This window comes from Nilaparvata lugens, chromosome 1 (genome assembly GCF_014356525.2).
Source record: "Nilaparvata lugens isolate BPH chromosome 1, ASM1435652v1, whole genome shotgun sequence".
NCBI lineage: Eukaryota > Metazoa > Arthropoda > Insecta > Hemiptera > Delphacidae > Nilaparvata > Nilaparvata lugens.
This window is the reverse complement of record NC_052504.1, coordinates 83,451,121-83,471,517: the sequence shown is the minus strand read 5'-3', so window position 1 is coordinate 83,471,517 and position 20,397 is coordinate 83,451,121. Positions and strand designations below refer to the sequence as shown.

Sequence of the window (20,397 nt, the reverse complement as noted above, 5' to 3'; positions counted from 1 at the left end):
ATGTGGGATTGACTTTGTTAGATGTCATCACTTGATAGCGATTGAATTTGATAGATGTCCTGATAGTATACCAGAAGGATTATATTTGTAATGTTCGATGACAAAAATAAAGATTGATTGATTGAATATATATGCAAATTTACAGTGCTGCCTGTCTGGTATAGGCAAAGGCAACAACCTACGCCCTGTCCACTCATCTGCAGTCCAGTACTCTGTACTCTCTTATGCAATTTGTAAAATGGGGGTCTGTTGCTTGAGAGCTCCGTTATGTAGCAGCTAAAATCACAATTTTTCGATCTATGGGGATTCCAAGCTTTGATAATTCTTACTATCAGAGTGTTATTATTTATTGATAAAGGATTAATATTATCAAGTACGGAACATTACTACAGTATCTGAAATAGATACCTTAAAACAGGAAATGTGTTTTATCAAGATTCTACTGTGAAGGATTCAAGTTGATTTTTTGTCTCTTTGTTCCAGGTTCAAGTTGAGAAACAGGAAAATGCTTTTGATGACAGTTGGATTGGAGCTACATGCAGTGATTCAGCTACTCAGCAGGCATGTATTGTTGTACAATCCTCTTCGAGATTTACTGACTACAGCTTTATAATAAAATTGAATTTATTGTTTTCCTTTTTACTTCATTCTATGGGAACAATAGAAAATGGTCCATATTTTAAGAGAAGCATTCTTGAATCTATTCATTGCTATCCTGACAAACAGAAATAAACAAACATCAACTACTACAACCCATATTTTAATACTGAGCACTATTACTTGCTGAGTTCGATATTCGTCTAGTCTTCAAGTGACACAAGCCTTTTATTATGTTCACAGATCAAGATCGAGAAGCAGGAGGATGAATTTGGAGAATGTGAATTTGAAACTAGCAACGTCAATGATGAGTCATCCACAAACAATGGTTCAACTTCCAATCAGGCATGTATTCAATCTTGACTAGACTGAATAAGTGATTCAGTTGAGTTTCTTGTCATTAAATTTCTAATTGAAAATTATTGCATAATGAAAACCTTTCTTCTAGATTTGGCTGGAGAACAGTATGGAAATTCAGATTTGGAAAATTTCTATCAAATAAATCTAATATATTATAATCTATATGCATAAAGGCGAAATGGCACTGATTCATTCACTCACTCATTATTATTATTGTGATTCCGTCGTATTAAACCGTATTTGATGAGCACAGCTCAAACGGTGTACGACATGTCAAATATAGGGGGTTTCCTTCCATTGAGGGAAAGTTTTTCATTTTAAAAAATCGTCTGAATTATTTTCTGATCTCTAGGATTTCAATGAGAATTTGAGAATATCTCAAAGCATTCTCTTGATGAATACGGGCAACATTCAGTCAGTTTATCTTTGAGAGATGCATGAAATTTACCAAGACTGTCAACACCCCTCAGCTCGTCCGTCAAACAGTTGAAAATTCTGAGCCAAGCCCATGAAATATGGTTACCCCCCTCCAAGAGCGAAAGTCTATGAGTGGGGTACTGCAGGGTAAACATTTTACGTCTTGTGGGGTATCTGTGTGAAATGTTACCCTCCATGAATTTCTGCTTATTACTGAAAACAAAAGATGCAATATAAAAAAATAAAGGGCTGGAATTGTTAATAATTTGAGTTTTTTGAACATTGGCCTACATGAAACCCTAGATTCGGTTCCCTCAATAACCCTGATTGTTTTCTTTTGCTTTCGAAAGATATTCTGAAGGTTTGTTTGGCTGCTACCCCAGAATAAGATCTGATGTGAAACATAAAACAGCCATGATAAACAGTTAGTGCTGTTTTTCTATTTGCCACTCTGACACACCCAATGCTTTTACGTGACTATCCCACTTAACATTTCCCTGCAGGTCAACACCAAGAAATCTAATCATCTCAGAAGCGCAACATTCCTCTCCTATTGCTGAGTAAAGAATATGTGCAAAACTTCCCGAGCCCCCAGTAGAAAATTTGAGATAATTGGTTTTCTTCAAATTAATTTTAAAAGATTATGAGCCTGCACTGATTTCCGCTCAACTTCATCATCATCTTTACCCTTCACAATTACAGTGGTATCATCTGCATAGAGAATGAGGTCAGAGCCAATACTGTGAGGCAGGTCATTAATAAATAATATATTGAAAAGTACAGGACCCAAGATCGATCCCTAAGGAACCCCACAAAGATTTATTTTCCATTCAGATGTTTCTACCCCGCCACCTCCGTTTGTCAGTCTGACTGCCTGAAATCTTCCAGAGAGATATGAAATTGAAAAACCTGGCTGCTTTTCCCGTAAATCCATAAAATTCTAACTTCAGTTCGGTAAATTCATGGTCGATCATGTCGAAGGCTCGGGAGAGGTCACAGAAGAGGGCAATGGCACTCTGAGACCCATCCAGAGCCCTCAACACGCTCTTTACCACATCAAAAATTGCAACTTTGAAATTCAAATACCCTTCACTCACTCAGTGCACAGGAGTACCTCTTGCCTGCCCAGGTGTATTGCAGAGTGCACAGAGACCAATATCTGTACAGTTATAGCTCTTTGGCAAACCTTAATGTGAATGGCTGGCCTTAGCTTGCAATTTCTTAATTATTGAGAAACAGTACAATTACTATAATTAAACTGGAATTATAGTGATGTCCATAATTCAAGTCAGCAGTCAAATTTAGTAGCTGCTTCTGCTTTATGACTTTCAGTACCAATTTATGTGTCTTTCACATGAAGTGTAACAATCTTAACAATCTCTCTCCAATGGCGCTACAGCCCAAATCGGGTTTTGGCCTCAATTGAACTTTGCCTCCAGCCATCTCTATCCATTGCTGCACCTTTCCATCTCCTCACACGTAGCATTCCCTAGCGTCCTTTGCCACTCTATCCTCCCATCGCTCTCTTGGTCTTCCAACAGGTCTCCTTCCTCCAGGCTGTCCCACGAATACTTTCCTTGGCACATGTATAACTAGCATCCGTTGCAAATGTCGTGCCCATCGGAGCCGCATAAATCTTATGTGGGCCGATAGTGGGGGTTCTCTATAGAGTGTTGCTAACTCTGCATTAGTACGGATACGCAACTGTCCTGCCTCACACACAGGTCTATATATTCTTCACAGCATCTTTCTCTCAAATACATTCAACAGTTCTGTTGTTCTGGCTGTAATTGTCCATGTCTCACTTCCGGAGCACACCACTGTCCTTATAATGCTTTTATATAGTTTTATCTTGCATCCACGGTGTACATTCCTAGCTTTAAATATGCCTATAAGAGAGAAAAATGTGCAGTTGATACGTTTTTGAACTGCTTTGAGTTCCTCATTAGTACCCGTTATGCAACTCCCTAGCAAAGTGAAAGTGTCATCCACTCCATAGCGCTTCCCTCCACATTGTAATATTACATTTTTTCTCACATTGGAATCGAATCTTCAATTCGAGATCTATGAAACTTTATAGTAAATATCAGAGTCATCGATATACGGACAAACTTTTCGACTGAGAATTTTTTATCGTAAATGATTGTTGCATTGTTCCATGGTGTCACCGAGGCTGGGTTAACAGAATTAATAGATAAATGGTTTATTTAAATAGAGATGATATATAAAAATTTAAAATAACAGTTTCAAAATGAAGTTTTATTGAGAACAAATATAAAAATGTGAATTCTAAACTTGTAATTTATAATTTTTTGGTGACGTGTCTGTAACGTTGAGGTGTCTAGAAGCTTTTGCTCTCTTCCTGACTTGTAGCTTTTCCGGTGGCTTCTTTCTTCTCTAGAAAAATGGCTGGCTGTGTGTGTTGTAAATTTTTGCTCTGAATCATTTTCCATTTAAGTGAATTTATTAATGTTTTAAATTGAGTTTTAAACAGTTTATAGTGTTCTATTTTGTCTGTATATTACTATTTGTGTATTCAAGCCAATAGCCACTGTTTTTCAACTACAATTTGGATAAGTACTTTAGCTCGTAGTAACTCTAGATGCTTAGGCTTATAAGATATAGTTCTTTGTGTATTTGTATAATATTTTGCCAAAATTCATCTGAAGATTATAAGTTCATTTGCTCTGAAAATTGGATTTCTCATTCATAGGCAATAGATCCATTCATAATTTATCAAGAATCTATTACGTTGGAGCCGATAAATTTCCTTAGGTTAATAGGTGGAATGCTATCCAGCCGATTTAGGAAAAATTGGTAGCACGGCAAATGGTTCCCCTGGTGGGACCGAATTACAAAATAAATATGTCCCAAATGGTACACCATGAAATCCCTGGTTATGAAAAATTATTAGTAGGATAGATATCTTGATAAATTATGAATGGTATACTGCTGAGTGGGAAATCGGTTCAAGAGAGATCAAGTCCTAATGAATATATTATCTGTGCAGACTAGCAAAATGGCATACAATATGAAAAATATTAAAAATGATGATGAGTTAATAGCTGCCTTAACACAACTGTTTGATAAGCAAAATGCTAAGTTAGACCAAATGTTTAAAAATCAAAATGCTAAGATTGATAATTTGAAACAAAATCAAAGTGCTAGGTTTGATGAGATGAAGCAAGAATTTGCTAGCATTAGACTAGAGCAGGCTAGTATAAACCTTCTATTGAAAGATGCACATGAAACATTGAAAGATAATCATGAAGATGAAAGCAAATTGAACCAGGATGTTAGTAGTATTGAGATACAAGATCAATTAGTTCAAGTTTCAGATAATGTAGGCCTAGTTACTGTTGTTGAAAAAGTCAACCCTAATGAGATAGTAGAATTGAGTAAAGAAGTAGGTAGGGAGTTGTCTTCACTGGAAGTCAACTATCATGAAAGTAATATTGCTACATTGAAGGTTAGGAAAACTATAAACAAAGTGAATGATTACATGAGACAGGTTTCTGTGGAGGTTAGGGACAATGTAAACAAAATGAATGTTGCTTTGAGTCAAGTTGATGAGTTCAACTTTCAACTGAGAATTGAAAAGGTGTATGCAATGCATTCTCAAGTGAACATGACTAACTTTTGTAAGCAAAATGGCTTTGTTGAAACAAATGAACCCATGAATAAAATTATGTTCTTGAAGAAAACAAAACACAAAGTCACCATTGATGTGTTAGTATTCAAAGGTTGTTTCAAGTTGCTTATTTACAAGATGATGACAGTGAATCACATGATGAAAGGGTATTCCCCAGCACACAATGATTAGGAATCCTGTCTTATGCCGGGATTCAGAATAGCATAATCGCTACGCAGTGTATGGTAAGAGTCCATAATTGTGTCTTTTTTCTTTCCTGTAGCCTATTTTTCTTGGCCCTTAATCTTTTCAAATTTCGATTCTTTCCTGTCTTTGTGTAATGTTCAGTAAAAATTTTTGTATGATGCATATCTTAACCAATCTTGTCCATAGTCATTTAAATTTGTATTTTTTCTGAAATAATTTTGGAAGTTAAAATAGTAGCTTATTTTCCTAATCTTTAAATTGTTGATAAAACTTAACTTTTCTAAAATCTATCCATTGTAGTGTAAATAATTGTTTGCTTGTGGTATATTTTTTTCATCATGTATTACATATTTTAATCATGTCTAATTTTTTTTCAGGTATCATATTAGGTAATTAGGTTTTTCAGAGCAAATTATGTCCCATTTTCTCATTTTCAGTATATTTTTATTAAATTTACTTCCTTATGAAAGTTCAGTACTGACATGTAGGATAGGCTCTAATTAATCTTTCTCTTCTTTGTATTGTTTTAGGAAATTTATTTACCCAATTTTCTTTTTCTCTTGTTTGTATTTTTTAGGGAACTTATTTACCCATTATCCATCTTGATCATCTTTGTATTGTAATCTTGAAATGTTTGTACTTATTATACAGTCTTTAAATTTTAAATTATTTTAAAATATAAATGGTTCAATTTAGAACATGCTGAAATCTATTCTTATGTATAAATCATAGGCAATAGATCCATTCATAATTTATCAAGAATCTATTACGTTGGAGCCGATAAATTTCCTTAGGTTAATAGGTGGAATGCTATCCAGCCGATTTAGGAAAAATTGGTAGCACGGCAACATTCATTAAGTTGTCCGAGTCTATTCCGATTCTGTCTACTATGGAGCAGTACTTTTGTTTTTTCAGTGTTTATCTCCAGCCCAACATCTGATGCACCCTCCTCAAACTCCATTGCTACATGTTTCACAGCCATCATAGATCTACCAAGTATGCCAATATCATCTGCATAGCCTAATATTTGGACTGACTTTATCATCAGTGTTCCACACCTATCCACTGAAGTCCTCCTTATTGCATGCTCTAGTGCCAAGTTAAAGAGCATTGGTGCAATTCCATCTCCTTGCTTTATGCCATGCATCGCTTAGAAATATTCTGTCAGCTCTCCATCCGCTCTGAATTGGCAAACCGTATGCTCCATTGTGGCTCTGACTAGCCTCACCAGCTTTTATGGTATGTTGAAGTCTTAACATGATAACAGCCTGCCTCTTGTGATGCTGGGAATATATTGAAAAGCCTGATTCAATATTGTTTTCCCAGCATTTTTCTGCAATCTGTCGGAGGGTGAATAATTTAAGTAGTTGATCTACCTGACCTAAATCCTGCCTGGTATTCTCCTATTATGTTTTCCACGTACATCCCTGATCTTGCTTTTAATGCTGTAGTGAATATTTTATATGTTGTGTTCAACAGATGATATTGCTCTATAGTTTCGGCAGTCTAGTTTGTCTCCCTTTTTGGAGGGCGCTGGAGAACTCATTTTTTGACATACAGCGCATAAAGATACAGGGTGATTCTTAATTATGGTAAAATAATTTAATACGTGATAGTAGAGGTAAAAATAAGAAAAAAAGTTCTTATAAACATATACCGTATCCATAAACGCTTCATTAACGAGCTATACAAGGTGAAAGATTTCGCCCGGAATTCAGTTCCTCTGGTGAAATGGATTCATATGGAAAAATATCTGAAAAATTGAATAAAACTAGTCTGGAAGCTGTAGTGTGAGTAGTTTTTGAGAAAAAAGTTGAAATATGCAAAAAATCTAAGTAGAAAAACACAGACTTCTACGTTTGATGCCCAATAACTTTCTTTAATGACCAGTAAATAAATAATTTTTCGCAATAAAAATTGTAGATAATTTAATTCTGACAAGAATTATGTAAGCTATGTAAACTAAATTTAAATAAAAGTTGAATAAAATGTATTCTTATGTAGTACATTGCACCACAAAAATTTGCTGTTTTATGAGGAGAGAATTTATAACTAACTAATAGGTTGTAGCTGATTGCAAATAAAATATTCGGGTTTTTATGAAAAGTTTTATTCTTATATGAAAGTAACATATCTAAATGACATTAAACTTATACCAAAAGACTAAAGATGATGTTCAAAGTGACCTCCGTTGTTCTGAATGCATATATTCAGACGTCTTCTCATCGATTGTCGGACCCGTTCAAATATTCCAGGAGTCTGCTTTATCATTTCTATCTCGTTCGAAATCCTTAATCGGAGTTCTTCAATGGTATCAATCGGAGTATTGTATACTAAGGTTTTCAAGTGTCCCCAAAGATAAAATTTCAAAGGATTTAAGTCTGGTGACCTAGCTGGCCATGGTACTGGCCCACCTCGGCCTATCCATTGATTTGGAAAGCTGTGATTCAGGTGTTCACGAACAGCAACACTGAAGTGTGCTGGAGCTCCATCATGAAAAGAGTGGTCGAAATGAGTCGGTTCTCTCGAACATCATAGTATGGTTAATTCAGAACACTTTGGTGATAAAACCATTCCGAAATCACTCACAATAACTAAATAGCATGCGATATAAAAATTTCTGTCAATAATGACCGCCATCTTGAATTTTTCAATGATATCGAATATTTTCGTTGTTTCCATCATCAATATTCTCATTCGGCTTGTTGTAACGAAGAGATTGAGACCATTTGCAAGTCTGTATCTTGGAATAGTCATGAAAAAACGATTTCATAGTTCTAGCTTGTTACCTCACGCGTATGGAAAAACGCACCAGAAACCGTGCAGGGCTTTCTTTGGAGGGCGCTGGAGAACTTATTTCTTGACGTACAGCGCATGAAGATATATCGTTCCAAAGTTGAAAAAATGCTCTAAATTTCATAGATTAAAAATTTCTCTGTATCTCCTGCACGAAAAAAGTTATAACAAAATTAAATTTGAAAGAAATTAGAAAAAACGTTTTTTGGGCTTTTGGAGATTATAACTAAAAAAATATGCGTTTTAGAGGAAAATTTTATTGAACAAAAATTGTAGAGGAAGAAGTTTAAAATATTTTCGTCTAGAAAAACGGTAGCATATCTTAAACAGTTATTGAAATACAAGCGATTTAGCAAAGCTCTGGAAATTTTGGCGGCCATCTTGTTTCCGAGTTGTTTGCCTGTGATTTCGACTTATCATCATCATAATCCTCATTATGCTAGACCCAACGAAGAAATTGAGACATCTTCCACGGCTGTTACCCAAAAATGACCACGGAATTACATTTGCGCCCGGACTAATAGTTGTAATTATTAGTAATTTAGGTGATATAAATGGTCTTTGGCTATAATGTGGCGAAAGTATGACATTCAATGAAAATTATTCAAGTTTTGTACACTTTTTGTTTTTTCTTCTGTTTTGTTTTGATGAAAGGAAAAGTTTATTATTTATTTACTATGTATTTTCTATTCATTATTTCAAGAAGATTGCATATTATTTTCATTTCTTGGATAACATTATCATAATTATTATTATCAAATTGTTAAATTTATTTTAGTTTTGTTGATCGAAGGGGCAGTTAGGATATTATTCAGTTAGGATGAAGTATTGTAATAATGATTCAGTAGATACCGACTCCTGACAGACAACCTTCCGGTTATGTCAAATTAGTCTTTTATATAGTTCAGTTGGTTTATTAAGAAGTATTTTTTTGGAAAAATTTTTGTTTTTGAAATATAGACGCTTATTGTTATTATTATTTTCTATAGTGAGGTCGACGTTATAATGACAGTATTTGATCAACTTTGGTTTTGCTATCATTGTCTATCATTCGACAAAGCCCGTGGTACTATCCTTTTCTAGGTCCATAACGATGACAATCATGTTTTTGACAGTTTGGAAATATAATTAATTAATGCAGAGAATTGGCATCGCTATTCTTCTATCTTTATCCACTGCCATTATAACGTGGACCTCACTATAGTGTCTGACACACCAATTCCAGTACATCTTAATTCCTACAAAGCCAAAATTACCATTTATGTCTCTCCATTATTTGAAAGACTTCCTTCAAGGCACCTCCCCTATACAATGTTCTGACATTCCAAGTTCAAATAAAAAATTCAAGTCATATCTTTTCCTGTATGTTTTTTATTTTATTCCGGTTACCAATCCGAGGCTCATTTAATTGTTTCTGAACAAATGAGTTTTTATGGTGATGGGGGTCAGCCCATCGCCCAACCCCCAACTTGGAGGACCAGGTAGTTTTTTCGGGTTCCCTTCCCTATAGTGAGGTCCATGTTATAATGGCAGTGTACGATTGACAATACTGTTGTTGTCCTTTTCTATCATACAACAAAACAGATAGCGCTATCTCTCTCTAGCATTGCAATGTTGTCAGTTTGCCAGAATATTTTATTTTCACTTTTGACAGTGACTGTACAAAAGTAAACGGTGTAAGTGCACGTCCAGTGCCAACATACCTATTATCAAATTTTTGGTTGGGATCGATTTAGTATGTTATTTTGAGCACAAAATCACAAAAATTAAACGGCGCTCACTATTGTTTTTAAAATAAACTAAGTTCAAAGTAGCAGAACTTTACATGCATTTAACCTATGCTATAAGTAGCAACCATAAGTAGCTAAGGTTAGGAAAAGCTTTGGGTTAGGAAAACTCAGATTAGCAATATCATAAATTTGATGATTTCAATAATCAAAATGGCTGCTACTCATAGGTTAAATGCATGTAAAATTGTGCTACTTTGAACTTAGTTTATTTAAAAAACAATAGTGAGCGCCGTTTAATTTTTGTGATTTTGTGCTCAAAATAACATACTAAATAGATCCCAACCAAAAAATTTGATGACAGGTATGTTGGCACTGGACGTGCACTTTAGCCAAAGTGAACAATTCATTATCAGTCGCCATTTTTTTTCTTCATTCTATCGAAATACTTGAATACACAAGTCATATAATTGATTTAAAATGTGTTTTTGAAACAATGAAATAATTTTTAGACATTACCGTATGAGAAACACAAATTAAAATACCTGAAATGACATTTTAAAAGTTGATAACTAACCATCCTAGACTTTATCCATGCTTCAGTTAGCCTACACGTATAGGTTAGACCTACTCGTACCGATATTAATAATATTGAAAGGTTATTTCAGAATTATTTCAATTGAAATTACATATTTCAAATAGGATTTCTATTTTTCTATTATTTAAAAAAAAATTGAATAGAATACCTACCAAATAGCTTAATTTCTGTTGTTTTGAAATTCAGATTGTTGTATCACAGCTTTTTAAATAAGCCACCATTCCAGGTTTGAATAAAAATAAAAATCTTATCTCAGTTATGAAAGCTAATTTTCGAATCAAATTATAGAAAAAAATGTTCCTTGATAAATTTGACATTAAACTGATTATTTTATCAAATAAATTATAATTATTATTGGATCAAATTTGGTGGGATGAATTGAGTAACAGCTGTGTACACTCAGTGGCAAAATGGAGAGATTTGGCAACGTTTTTCTCCTATCTTTCACTGCCATTATAACGTGGACCTCACTATAGCTATATCAAACTACAAGGCAGCAGCATAAGGAAAAAATAAAATGAAAAAGAAGAATTTTTCCAAGGTAGGGAGGACAGGATAGGGAAAGAGAGCAGTGCGCGACCGACAGGATGACAGTTTGACACCTTACCGAAGCAAGCCTTTCCCTGTATCTCTGTAGCCGCACACTGCAAAAGAATGGCTCAAAGCTAAGTCAATGGAAAGGTGCCATTCTAGAAATAGAAGATCCAAGCATTTCAAAGAAGAAGAAGGTCATAGGAAGAAGGGCTTGGAAAGGGGAGTTCCCTTTTAGTCGCCTCTTACGAACAAGCAGGGATTACTGTGGGTACAATTTTACTACCCCCACTGCACTGGGGGACAATAATGTAACAATAATCGATTGTCTTCTCATTGTTTGTGATGTCAATATTGCAGATGGCGAGAGTTAAGCAGGAGAATGATAGCAGCCAAGAACCAGCGCCAGAGTGCAGCACTGCATGCTCTCCAACTGATGATGATTTCAGCCAACAACATTATCTAATCCCTGGCTATAATCTAATATTCATCAAAGAGGAAGAATATGGTGAGATTCGTGTTATTATTTCATTCATTTTTATTAATCAATTATAATAACACATGATTGTAAATGGAAAAAATAGGAAATGAAGGAATAATTTATTATGAAGGGTAATGGCTATCAGATGTGGTTGCCATAGCAACAGTTATAGGTGGTATATTATTTAGTATTGTATATATTAGTATTGTGGTATATTATTTACCACTATATACATAGTGGTATTGACAACATCAATGACTTATTTTTTCAATAAATTTCACTTGACTTGATTACTTGTGTTCACTACAGATTATCATCCTATTTCCAGCACAACTGATATGCAATAATGTGCTGTGTTTGCCAATTGTAGCCATGTTGCTCTTCTGAGTAGTCGATGAATAGTGGATACCCCACTCATCAAACTAGAGCTCACAATTTCATGTCAGTTTATACTTTTAATTCTGACGCACATTTCTTACAGTTTGTGTCAAAACACAGGTGGAATTTCCTATTTATTTAACAGTATTTTCATGTTTTGAAACAAAAAAGATAGGCAGCCATATACATAACCAATCATTCTCAGACAATTCAACCTATATGTATGTCAATTGAGAGAAAACCATGGTCTGGATCAGCAATCATGGATCATTATTCAATAAAAAAATAGCTAATGGCATAATTTATTTGTTATTATTATTATTTCTCTGATTGTTCATAATCCAACCCAATATTCAACTCTATAATTTGTTTTATGTTTATACTATTTCTACAATCGGCTGCAAAACTCTTGGTTTGTATAAACTATTGTATCAGTTGGTAAATAATGATTATGATAATTAATGAGGTATGATTGAGGTGAGGCAAGGAAAATTGTGTGAGTGTTTTACACTATATTTTATCATTACTTTATTGTCTTTATTCTGCATCAATCATTCGCAAGTTGCATTATTGGTGATTGCAGTTGAGAAAGAGGCAGAAGGATGTTTGGTGGAGAGTGAACCGGAGATGTGGCCTTCAAACTGCAGCACATCTGAAACTGCCAATGCAACAGAAGTGGGTGGACTGAATGCACATTCAATCTCTCTAGTGGAAGAGTGCACTGAGCCATCTGTGGCTGGCAAAAAGATCAAGCTCTACAGCTGTGCTGACTGCAGCTATAAAACTCCATCGATCACTCATTGGAAGAGACACATGACGAAACACACTGGGGAAAAGCCTTTCAGTTGTGAGTATTGCGACTATAAATGTGCTCAATCTGTTACTTTGAAGGAACATATCAGAACACATACAGGAGAAACACCTTTCAGCTGCGAGTATTGTGACTATAAATGTTCTCATTCTGGTACTTTGAAGAAACATATCAGAACACATACAGGAGAAAGACCTTTCAGCTGCAGGTATTGCGACTATAAATTTGCTCAATCAAGTAATTTGAAATCACATATCAGAACACATACAGGAGAAACACCTTTCAGCTGCGAGTATTGTGACTATAAATGTTCTCATTCTGGTACTTTGAAGAAACATATCAGAACACATACAGGAGAAAGACCTTTCAGCTGCAAGTATTGCGACTATAAATTTGCTCAATCAAGTAATTTGAAATCACACATCAGAACACATACAGGAGAAACACCTTTCAGCTGCGAGTATTGCGACTATAAATGTGCAGGATCAAGTAATTTGAAAAGACATATAAGAACACATCATAAAGTAGAAACAACTACTAGCTGAAAATTTGTGACTACGTGTGCTCATTCAAATTCTTTTACTGTGTTTCTAGTAAGTTGGTCACTAATAACAGGACAAGTGTGTTGAACATGTTGTACACACAAATATCGTCCATACATTGTTGTGTCATCACAGCTAAAGGCGACAAACAACATTTTTTGAGGTTTTGAGTAAGTATCGGCTCACACTTCCCCACTCCTCTATTTAAATTGCCAGGGTCGCCCTGCGCTGGCGTCTGTGGAGGGGTGGAGTAGCGGATGCTGCTCACAGTGTGGTGTGTTCCGGCGGGTGGTTGGGGACGGCTGGGCTCCTCGCGGTGTTGAGTATCCTCCACATACACCACGGTTGTCATCTCACAAAACTGAAATTCTCTCCTTTCTAAGGGTACAAACACACTGAAAGCGGAGCGGAGCGTCGTGAACAATATCATGTTAAGTAATGAGCTAAAATACACTGCAAGCGTCTACTCGCAGAGCGGAGCGTCAAACTTTGGAACAAGCTGGTTTGTTTTTTGGAGCGTCTACAAGCGGAGTATCAAAGTGAGAGTGCCCTACTAATGTACATACTAGTAGTCTACTCTTGTACATAATAATGCACTTGTTCTACTACATTTTCTACTACCATCAAGTACACTAGTATATTAAATTTAATGTTTGCCCAAATTCCCCTGTAATGTGTATTTGATTATTCAAAAGAGAACATTCATCTATTGCACTTTGTAATCAAAAGTAAGGCTATTCTAATCCATTTCATTCAAATTTCTATGAAATATAGTGTTATTTAATTACAATGAAAATGACACTTATGTAATAGCATTGGTAGATAAAATAATAAAGTAGTCCTTGTGCTAATTTTCTTCCAAATTTATTAGTGACTAAGTCCAAGATAAGGTTAGACTTTCACGTGTACAATTTTTATAAAATTGTAGTCCAAAATAAACATGAAAACTATAAATTTTGAATTTAGATGGCTTGAATTAATAAATTTACTACAAATATTCCACTCAATTATCATTTGTAACAAATAATATTGAGTTATTTTGAAAAAATTTGGAACCATTAAGGAAACATAAACTTTTAAACTTTGTAATTAATTTTTAATTAAAAGTCTTTCTTTAGCAGTTATTGGATTCCTCCAATAATTGGAATTAAAATTATAATTATTAGTGAATGTTTTTTCCAAATCAGGCTTCACTCCAAAATATAATCAAAGGTTGAAGTTGACATTCGCATGTTGTAGGCTACTCATGCTTTCTTAAAACATTAAACAGATGGTGATATTCACCAAATAGTCTACGATTCAAGTTAATTCCATTAACCCACTCTGTCCTAGCAGGCTTAGCTAAAATCCAGTAATTGTTCCCGCAAAGCAATGTCCGTGTAAACTTGACAACGCCATTTTCTAGACGCTTGACGCTCAGACGCTTCCTGTGTGTATCATGAACGCTCTGACCACGCCACGTCACGCTCCGCTTTTAGTGTGGTTGCACTCTAAGAGGTGATTGGCCAAAAATTATGTTTAAAACATTCCCTCAAAATGCCTTTGTCAATTTGTCTATTGTTGCGAAAATGGAGATTTCACACTCAACACTAAAGCTGCTGCAAAAGGTGTGGGGAAATTTGTAAAAGTGTGAAATTATACATCAAATTGAAGAGAATTTGATTCTCTATAATCTCTTAATCAACATGGATTTTTCCCATCGATTTTTAAAAAGTTATAAGAGAAAAAATAGAAAAAAATTGTTGAATCACGACATGTTTCGGCTATATAATGCTATTATCAACTGATTGAAAAATATATAAAACTAGCTTACCCGGCGAACTTCGTACCGCCAAAAAGTCAATGTATCTCATGTCACACTTGACTATTCGATGAATCATGAAATTTATCTGACAATCAATATTTTCATTTACATTTCAATACAAACTTTCTATGTGCTTAGTCATGCAGCATTTACTATTCCGAAAACATATTCTTCTCAATCAATTAGTAGTAATTTCTATCAGTAAAGTGTTGAATTGAAAAAATAGATAGGTTAAATCAGTGTTTCAAAGATGAATTTAATGTTTTCATAGTTGTTGATTGTCATAGATGGACAAACTACCAGTGCACAATTTATCACAGGGTGACGAGTTTATTACAGCTGGTAACTTTAGATGCTAAATCATATTATCACAATATGATCTTGAATCATGATCATCTTTCCGTTCTTCGGTAGCCGCTCGGGCGAAAATTTCGAAAACATGAGTCTGTAAAATGGATTAATAATTGATAATTATATTAGCACCCCTATTAAAATTTCTGGTCAGAAACCATCCCCAATGATCACACAAAATATCCCCAAAGTTTCATGCCGTTCTGTCAAGTAGTTTTTACGTCTACAGGGAACAAACAAACTAACACACAGACATTCATTTTTACATAATATATAGATGACACTAAATAAATATATAATGCAAGCTTCTTATTAATTTTTGATCATATGTTTGTCCATGATTTTATAAACCAGGACTGTAAGTTTTAGATTTAAATTTGCATAATTCTATCAAAAATAGGGTTATTGATGTTTAATTGAATTAAATTTATTATTTTATCTCTGTTTAATTTTGCCGCTGCATAAATATGGGATTCCTCTTTAACATTCAGTTTTCCACTTTTATTACCATCATTTGGTATTTTCATATTGAAATTTATTTATATCTGTAAAATTATGGCCTGAATTTATCAAGTGTTCAGCAAACGCCGACTTTTGTATATTATTTTTAGATTTTAGTGCCTGAATGTGCTCTCAAAAACCTTATATAGAAATTTCTACCCGCTTGTCCTACATAAAATTTGCCGCAATCATTACAATCATTAATCACTTCATAGATTCTTGAACTTGTCTTGCTACACTCTCAAATTTGATTTCATTTTTATCAGTTCGAATGCATTATTTGTTGTCCTGTAACATAGAATGAATTTGTTTTTTGTAAAGGCCTTTCTCATAGCTTTATTAAAAATTGTGTTATATGGAACACATATTCTTTATTTTGTGCATTTTATTGTTTATTTTTAATTCTATTCTGTATTACTTTTTCTTTTGTTTGTAAATCATTCTATCAATAGTTTTGGTATTATATCCATTTTTGTTATTGTCATATATTTCATTATTTTCTTCTCTTTTCTATAATTATTATCTTTTGACATAGGAATATTTATTAGCCTGTATTTCAATGAATTGAAATAAATCAAATTGAAGAGAATTGAATCCTCTACAACCCAACGTTAAGTACTTCTTTTTTCGACGTATTGTTGTTTAGTAATAAACCCTTGAGTGTAAAAAGTTAGTAGAAAACCTGTCTTTTCAAAGATTTCACAGTTTTAAAAGCGAATATCTCAAAAACTGAAGGAATTATCACAAAGCACTACAAAAAAAAACTCGTAGGAAATTTATCTAGCTTCATTTTTGTTCAGTTCATGTCACTAAAATGGATTGCTCTCAAGGGGTCCGTATCACAGAGACAAGTTCTCACAGAGACAAGTAGTGTTTTTGAACGATATTAGTGTCACAGAGACAAGTTTCATAGGAACAAGTCGTTTTATAAATGGCAGTCTCACAGGAACAAGTTCCCACAGAGACAAGTTGAGTCTCACAGAGACAAGGTGAGTCTCACAGAGACAAGGTGAGTCTCACAGAGACAAGGTCTGTTTCACTGGAACAAGTAGTGTCAGTGGAACAAGAAGAGGGGTAGAGTCCCATTCGAACAAGTGTAGTGTCACAGAGACAAGGTCTGTCTCACAGGAACAAGGTTGGTGTGGTGTGTTGCCTACACATGAAGATGAAGGCATTCAATTTGCTCTAATAAATTGGATGTCATCTGTTTTTTAATATATATACATATATATTATGGTGACATGAATAGAATAGAATGACTGCCTTTATTCTTCTTAGAAAGCGAAGTTAGGGCGCAGTCGAACCTCTCTTACACTCAACTCTCTATCAAGTATTATAACAATACGAAAAAAATAAATACAAATAATATGATTAAAAACAAACAATAGTTAAGTTATCTACTTATTTAAAATAATAACAAATTTTAAATTATTGAAAAGAAAGAGAAAAAAATGACATTGAAAATAATACATAACAATGCTGAATGATAGTATTTTCTGATACTTCATCACTTTAGTAAAAAATAAGAACAGAATACAATACAGTAGGCCTACATAGCAACTGAAGTGTTTGCTATACATTTCATTTCCTACTTATTATCACTATGTAAATCTCGAAGTGGATAAGTAAATTACATTATGATTTATTTAAATAGTAAAATAGAATCTTCCTTCAATCAACAAACAACGTCACAAACAACGCTCCTTCAATCCACGTGACATACATATATAAATATATAATTTACATATGTTAATAATGTGGTGACATCATTTGAAGCCAGCTTTAAACGTTTCTCCTGTGGAGAAAAAATGATGAATTTAGTAGACTGTTTAGTGGATCCTAGACATTCAGATTCAAATCTATACATAACAATTGATTCCCCTTTTCATCCAGGATATTTGTGGTTTCTTAAAATTTCGATTTATTGACCGAGCGAAATGAGTTCTAAGATTCAAGTCGACGGCTTTGCATTTCTCTTTATGTTTATATGTTCCGCAATTACGGCGAAACGCAGCAATAGATTACCATGAAATTTGACAGGTATATTTCTTTTTAAATTGTGCCTCGACGTATATACAAGGTTTTTTGAAAATTTTGCATTTTAAGGTTAATACAATAGGTAAAGTCTCCTTCGAACGCCAATATTACAGTAAAAATCAGAATAGAATCATCCATAATAATTCAGCTGTTGAGTGGATTTTTAATTGCATGCAATAACGCATGCAATTAATATATCAATGTAACTTAGTAAAAAATCAGCTGTCGTGTTGACTATTCATTGCATGCAATGACGCATGCAATTAATAACGGAAAGAAAACATAGTATTTTCTCTCGACCTTTATCTGCTTTCAACTCGGTCTGACCTGTTGCCAGTAAGTTGAAGGAGATTAGATTTTGATGTTAGCATATTTTTGATACACTAACCCCAACAGCCATTAGCCGTTTTCACACCGACATCTTGCCGACACAACATACAAACAGGATTTACTCTTATGGACAGTATGAGACGAGGCTGTGTTTTATAACTGCGCGAGGTCTACTGTTCATAGAACTACTAGTCCAGGATTAAAATGTTGTTTTACCAAAATCATCAAATATTTAATAATTCGATACAATGATACATGTACAAATGTGAAGCTGACTTGCACCGAGGTAGAATCAATTTAATCTTAAATAATTTGAAATATATTTCAAGTTGTTAGGCTTCATTAATTAATTGAACACCTATTTTATCACTATGTGTTATCAGAACCTATTAGAATTATGTAGATTGCCTTCAATGAATAAATTGAGTTCCATGTAAATGTATTATTTCTACCAAACTCCAAAATAACTATTTCAATGTGACTTTTAATTGTTCAGTCAATATAAAATAATTTTGATTCTGCAGTAACTTATACATAAGTGATATCAATGTAAGAAAGAACAGATTATATACTTCTAGATGAATGTAACAATATTGGAAAGATGTTATCCAACGGTATTTGAATACCCCCTGACTGTTACTGTATGGGAGTACCACCAGTGATTTATAAGTTTTCAATTCGTCAAAAGAGTGGTTATAGATAAAATAGTGTACTCAACGGTTATAATGTTCTCCTATCTATATTTTTTCTTCTTATTATTGTTCATCTTCTTCCTCTTCTTCCTTATTCTTCTGTCTCCTTTTTCTATTATCTTCTTCTTCTTCTCGCTTGTTCTTCTTCTCCTCCTGTCATCTTCTTCTTCTTCTTCTTCTTTTCTTCTTCTTCTTCTTCTTCTTCTTCTTCTTTTTCTTCTTCCTCTAGCTTTGTCCGGCAAGGACTGATTTGTTTTTGTATTATGGAGTCCCTTTTGTATAAGGTACCAAGAACAATAACAGAGATATTTCCAGGGCTCTAGAGAATAATAATACTAATCCCCTCTGTCCTTTTGCTAAGTTGAAACGTGTAGCAACGTGAGTTGAAATGTATAAGTTGACCTAAATTTTTGAAGGCTGATCTTCGAATTGATAAAATTATAGAAACATGATCACAAGCAAATCCCTATATAAGAATATAATGGAGATGGAGACTATTCCTTTTAACAGAATCATGTTTCCTCATCATTATCACCATCCTCAAATTATACGAGTCGATCCATCCGGCGTATTCACGCATGATGTGTGCAGAAAATCTCACTCACACTGACTGTACAACTGTGAGATTAACTATTCTAAGTCAAGGACTCTAAGACTCTCTATTGTGAGGCCGGGTGATATAATTATTCTCGAGTGACGTTTTCATGTGAAAATTTAGATTTTTCTCCCCTCACAGGTTTTTACCTTGAGCATTATTGTTCTAAAAAAATTGTGTATCATCTTGTTTTTATATGTATGTAAATAATGTGTGTGTATGTTGAACAATAAGAAATTTGAATAATCAAGATTGATATCCAGTTCTTCAAACTGAAAATAGATGCAGACGTGGATAACAAACAAATTAAACATAATTTTTACTCCTCATATATGCAGTTTCACAATTCTGTAGACAAAGTTAGAATAAATCAATAGAACAGTTAATTTCAATAGTGCCATGTACTATGAAAAAAAAATCAAAATGGTACTGGCTCAGTAGATCAAGTAGAATAGAATAGTAATTTAAAAAGAACTCAGATATCCAAAGTTTCATTGACCGAGCGAAGCGAGGTCTAAGATTTAAGTCGACGGTTTTGCATTTCTCTTTATGTCCAAATATTTTTATGTTCCGCATTTACGGCGAAACACGGCATTAGATTTCAATGAAATTTAACAGGTATGTTACTCTTTAAATTGCGCGTCAACGTTCATATATATACAAGGTTTTTTGAAATTTTGCATTTCAAGGATAAAACAAAAGGAAAAAGAGTCTCTTTCAAACGCCAGTATTACCGTAAAAATCAGACTATAGAACTATTCATCATAAATCAGCTGTCGAGTGGACTATTAATTGCATGAAATGACGCATGCAATTAATATCCCAATGTTATTTGGTAAAAATCAGCTGTCGTGTGAACTATTGCAAGCGATGAGGCATTCAATATTGATAACTTAAAGTAGTTAGCTTGTTATTTTCTCTCGACTTTTCTCTGCTTACAACTCGGTAAGTAGGTATTTCAACTCGGTATGATAGAAGTTTTTTACAACAAATTATTATCATTCTAATTAT

General features: G+C 34.0%; 1 protein-coding gene across 1 annotated transcript in view; it reads left to right on the top strand.

Annotated features, from left to right (window-relative positions):
- The window catches only part of LOC111058404 (oocyte zinc finger protein XlCOF6-like), a 44,899-nt gene that overhangs the window by 15,554 nt on the left and 8,948 nt on the right, over window positions 1-20,397 (top strand). Inside the window, exons 6-9 of the mRNA XM_039443195.1 lie at window positions 484-561; window positions 841-942; window positions 11,225-11,372; window positions 12,307-12,570. Of these exons, the coding sequence (XP_039299129.1) occupies window positions 484-561; window positions 841-942; window positions 11,225-11,372; window positions 12,307-12,570 (592 nt within the window). The remainder of the gene's footprint in view (window positions 1-483; window positions 562-840; window positions 943-11,224; window positions 11,373-12,306; window positions 12,571-20,397) is intronic.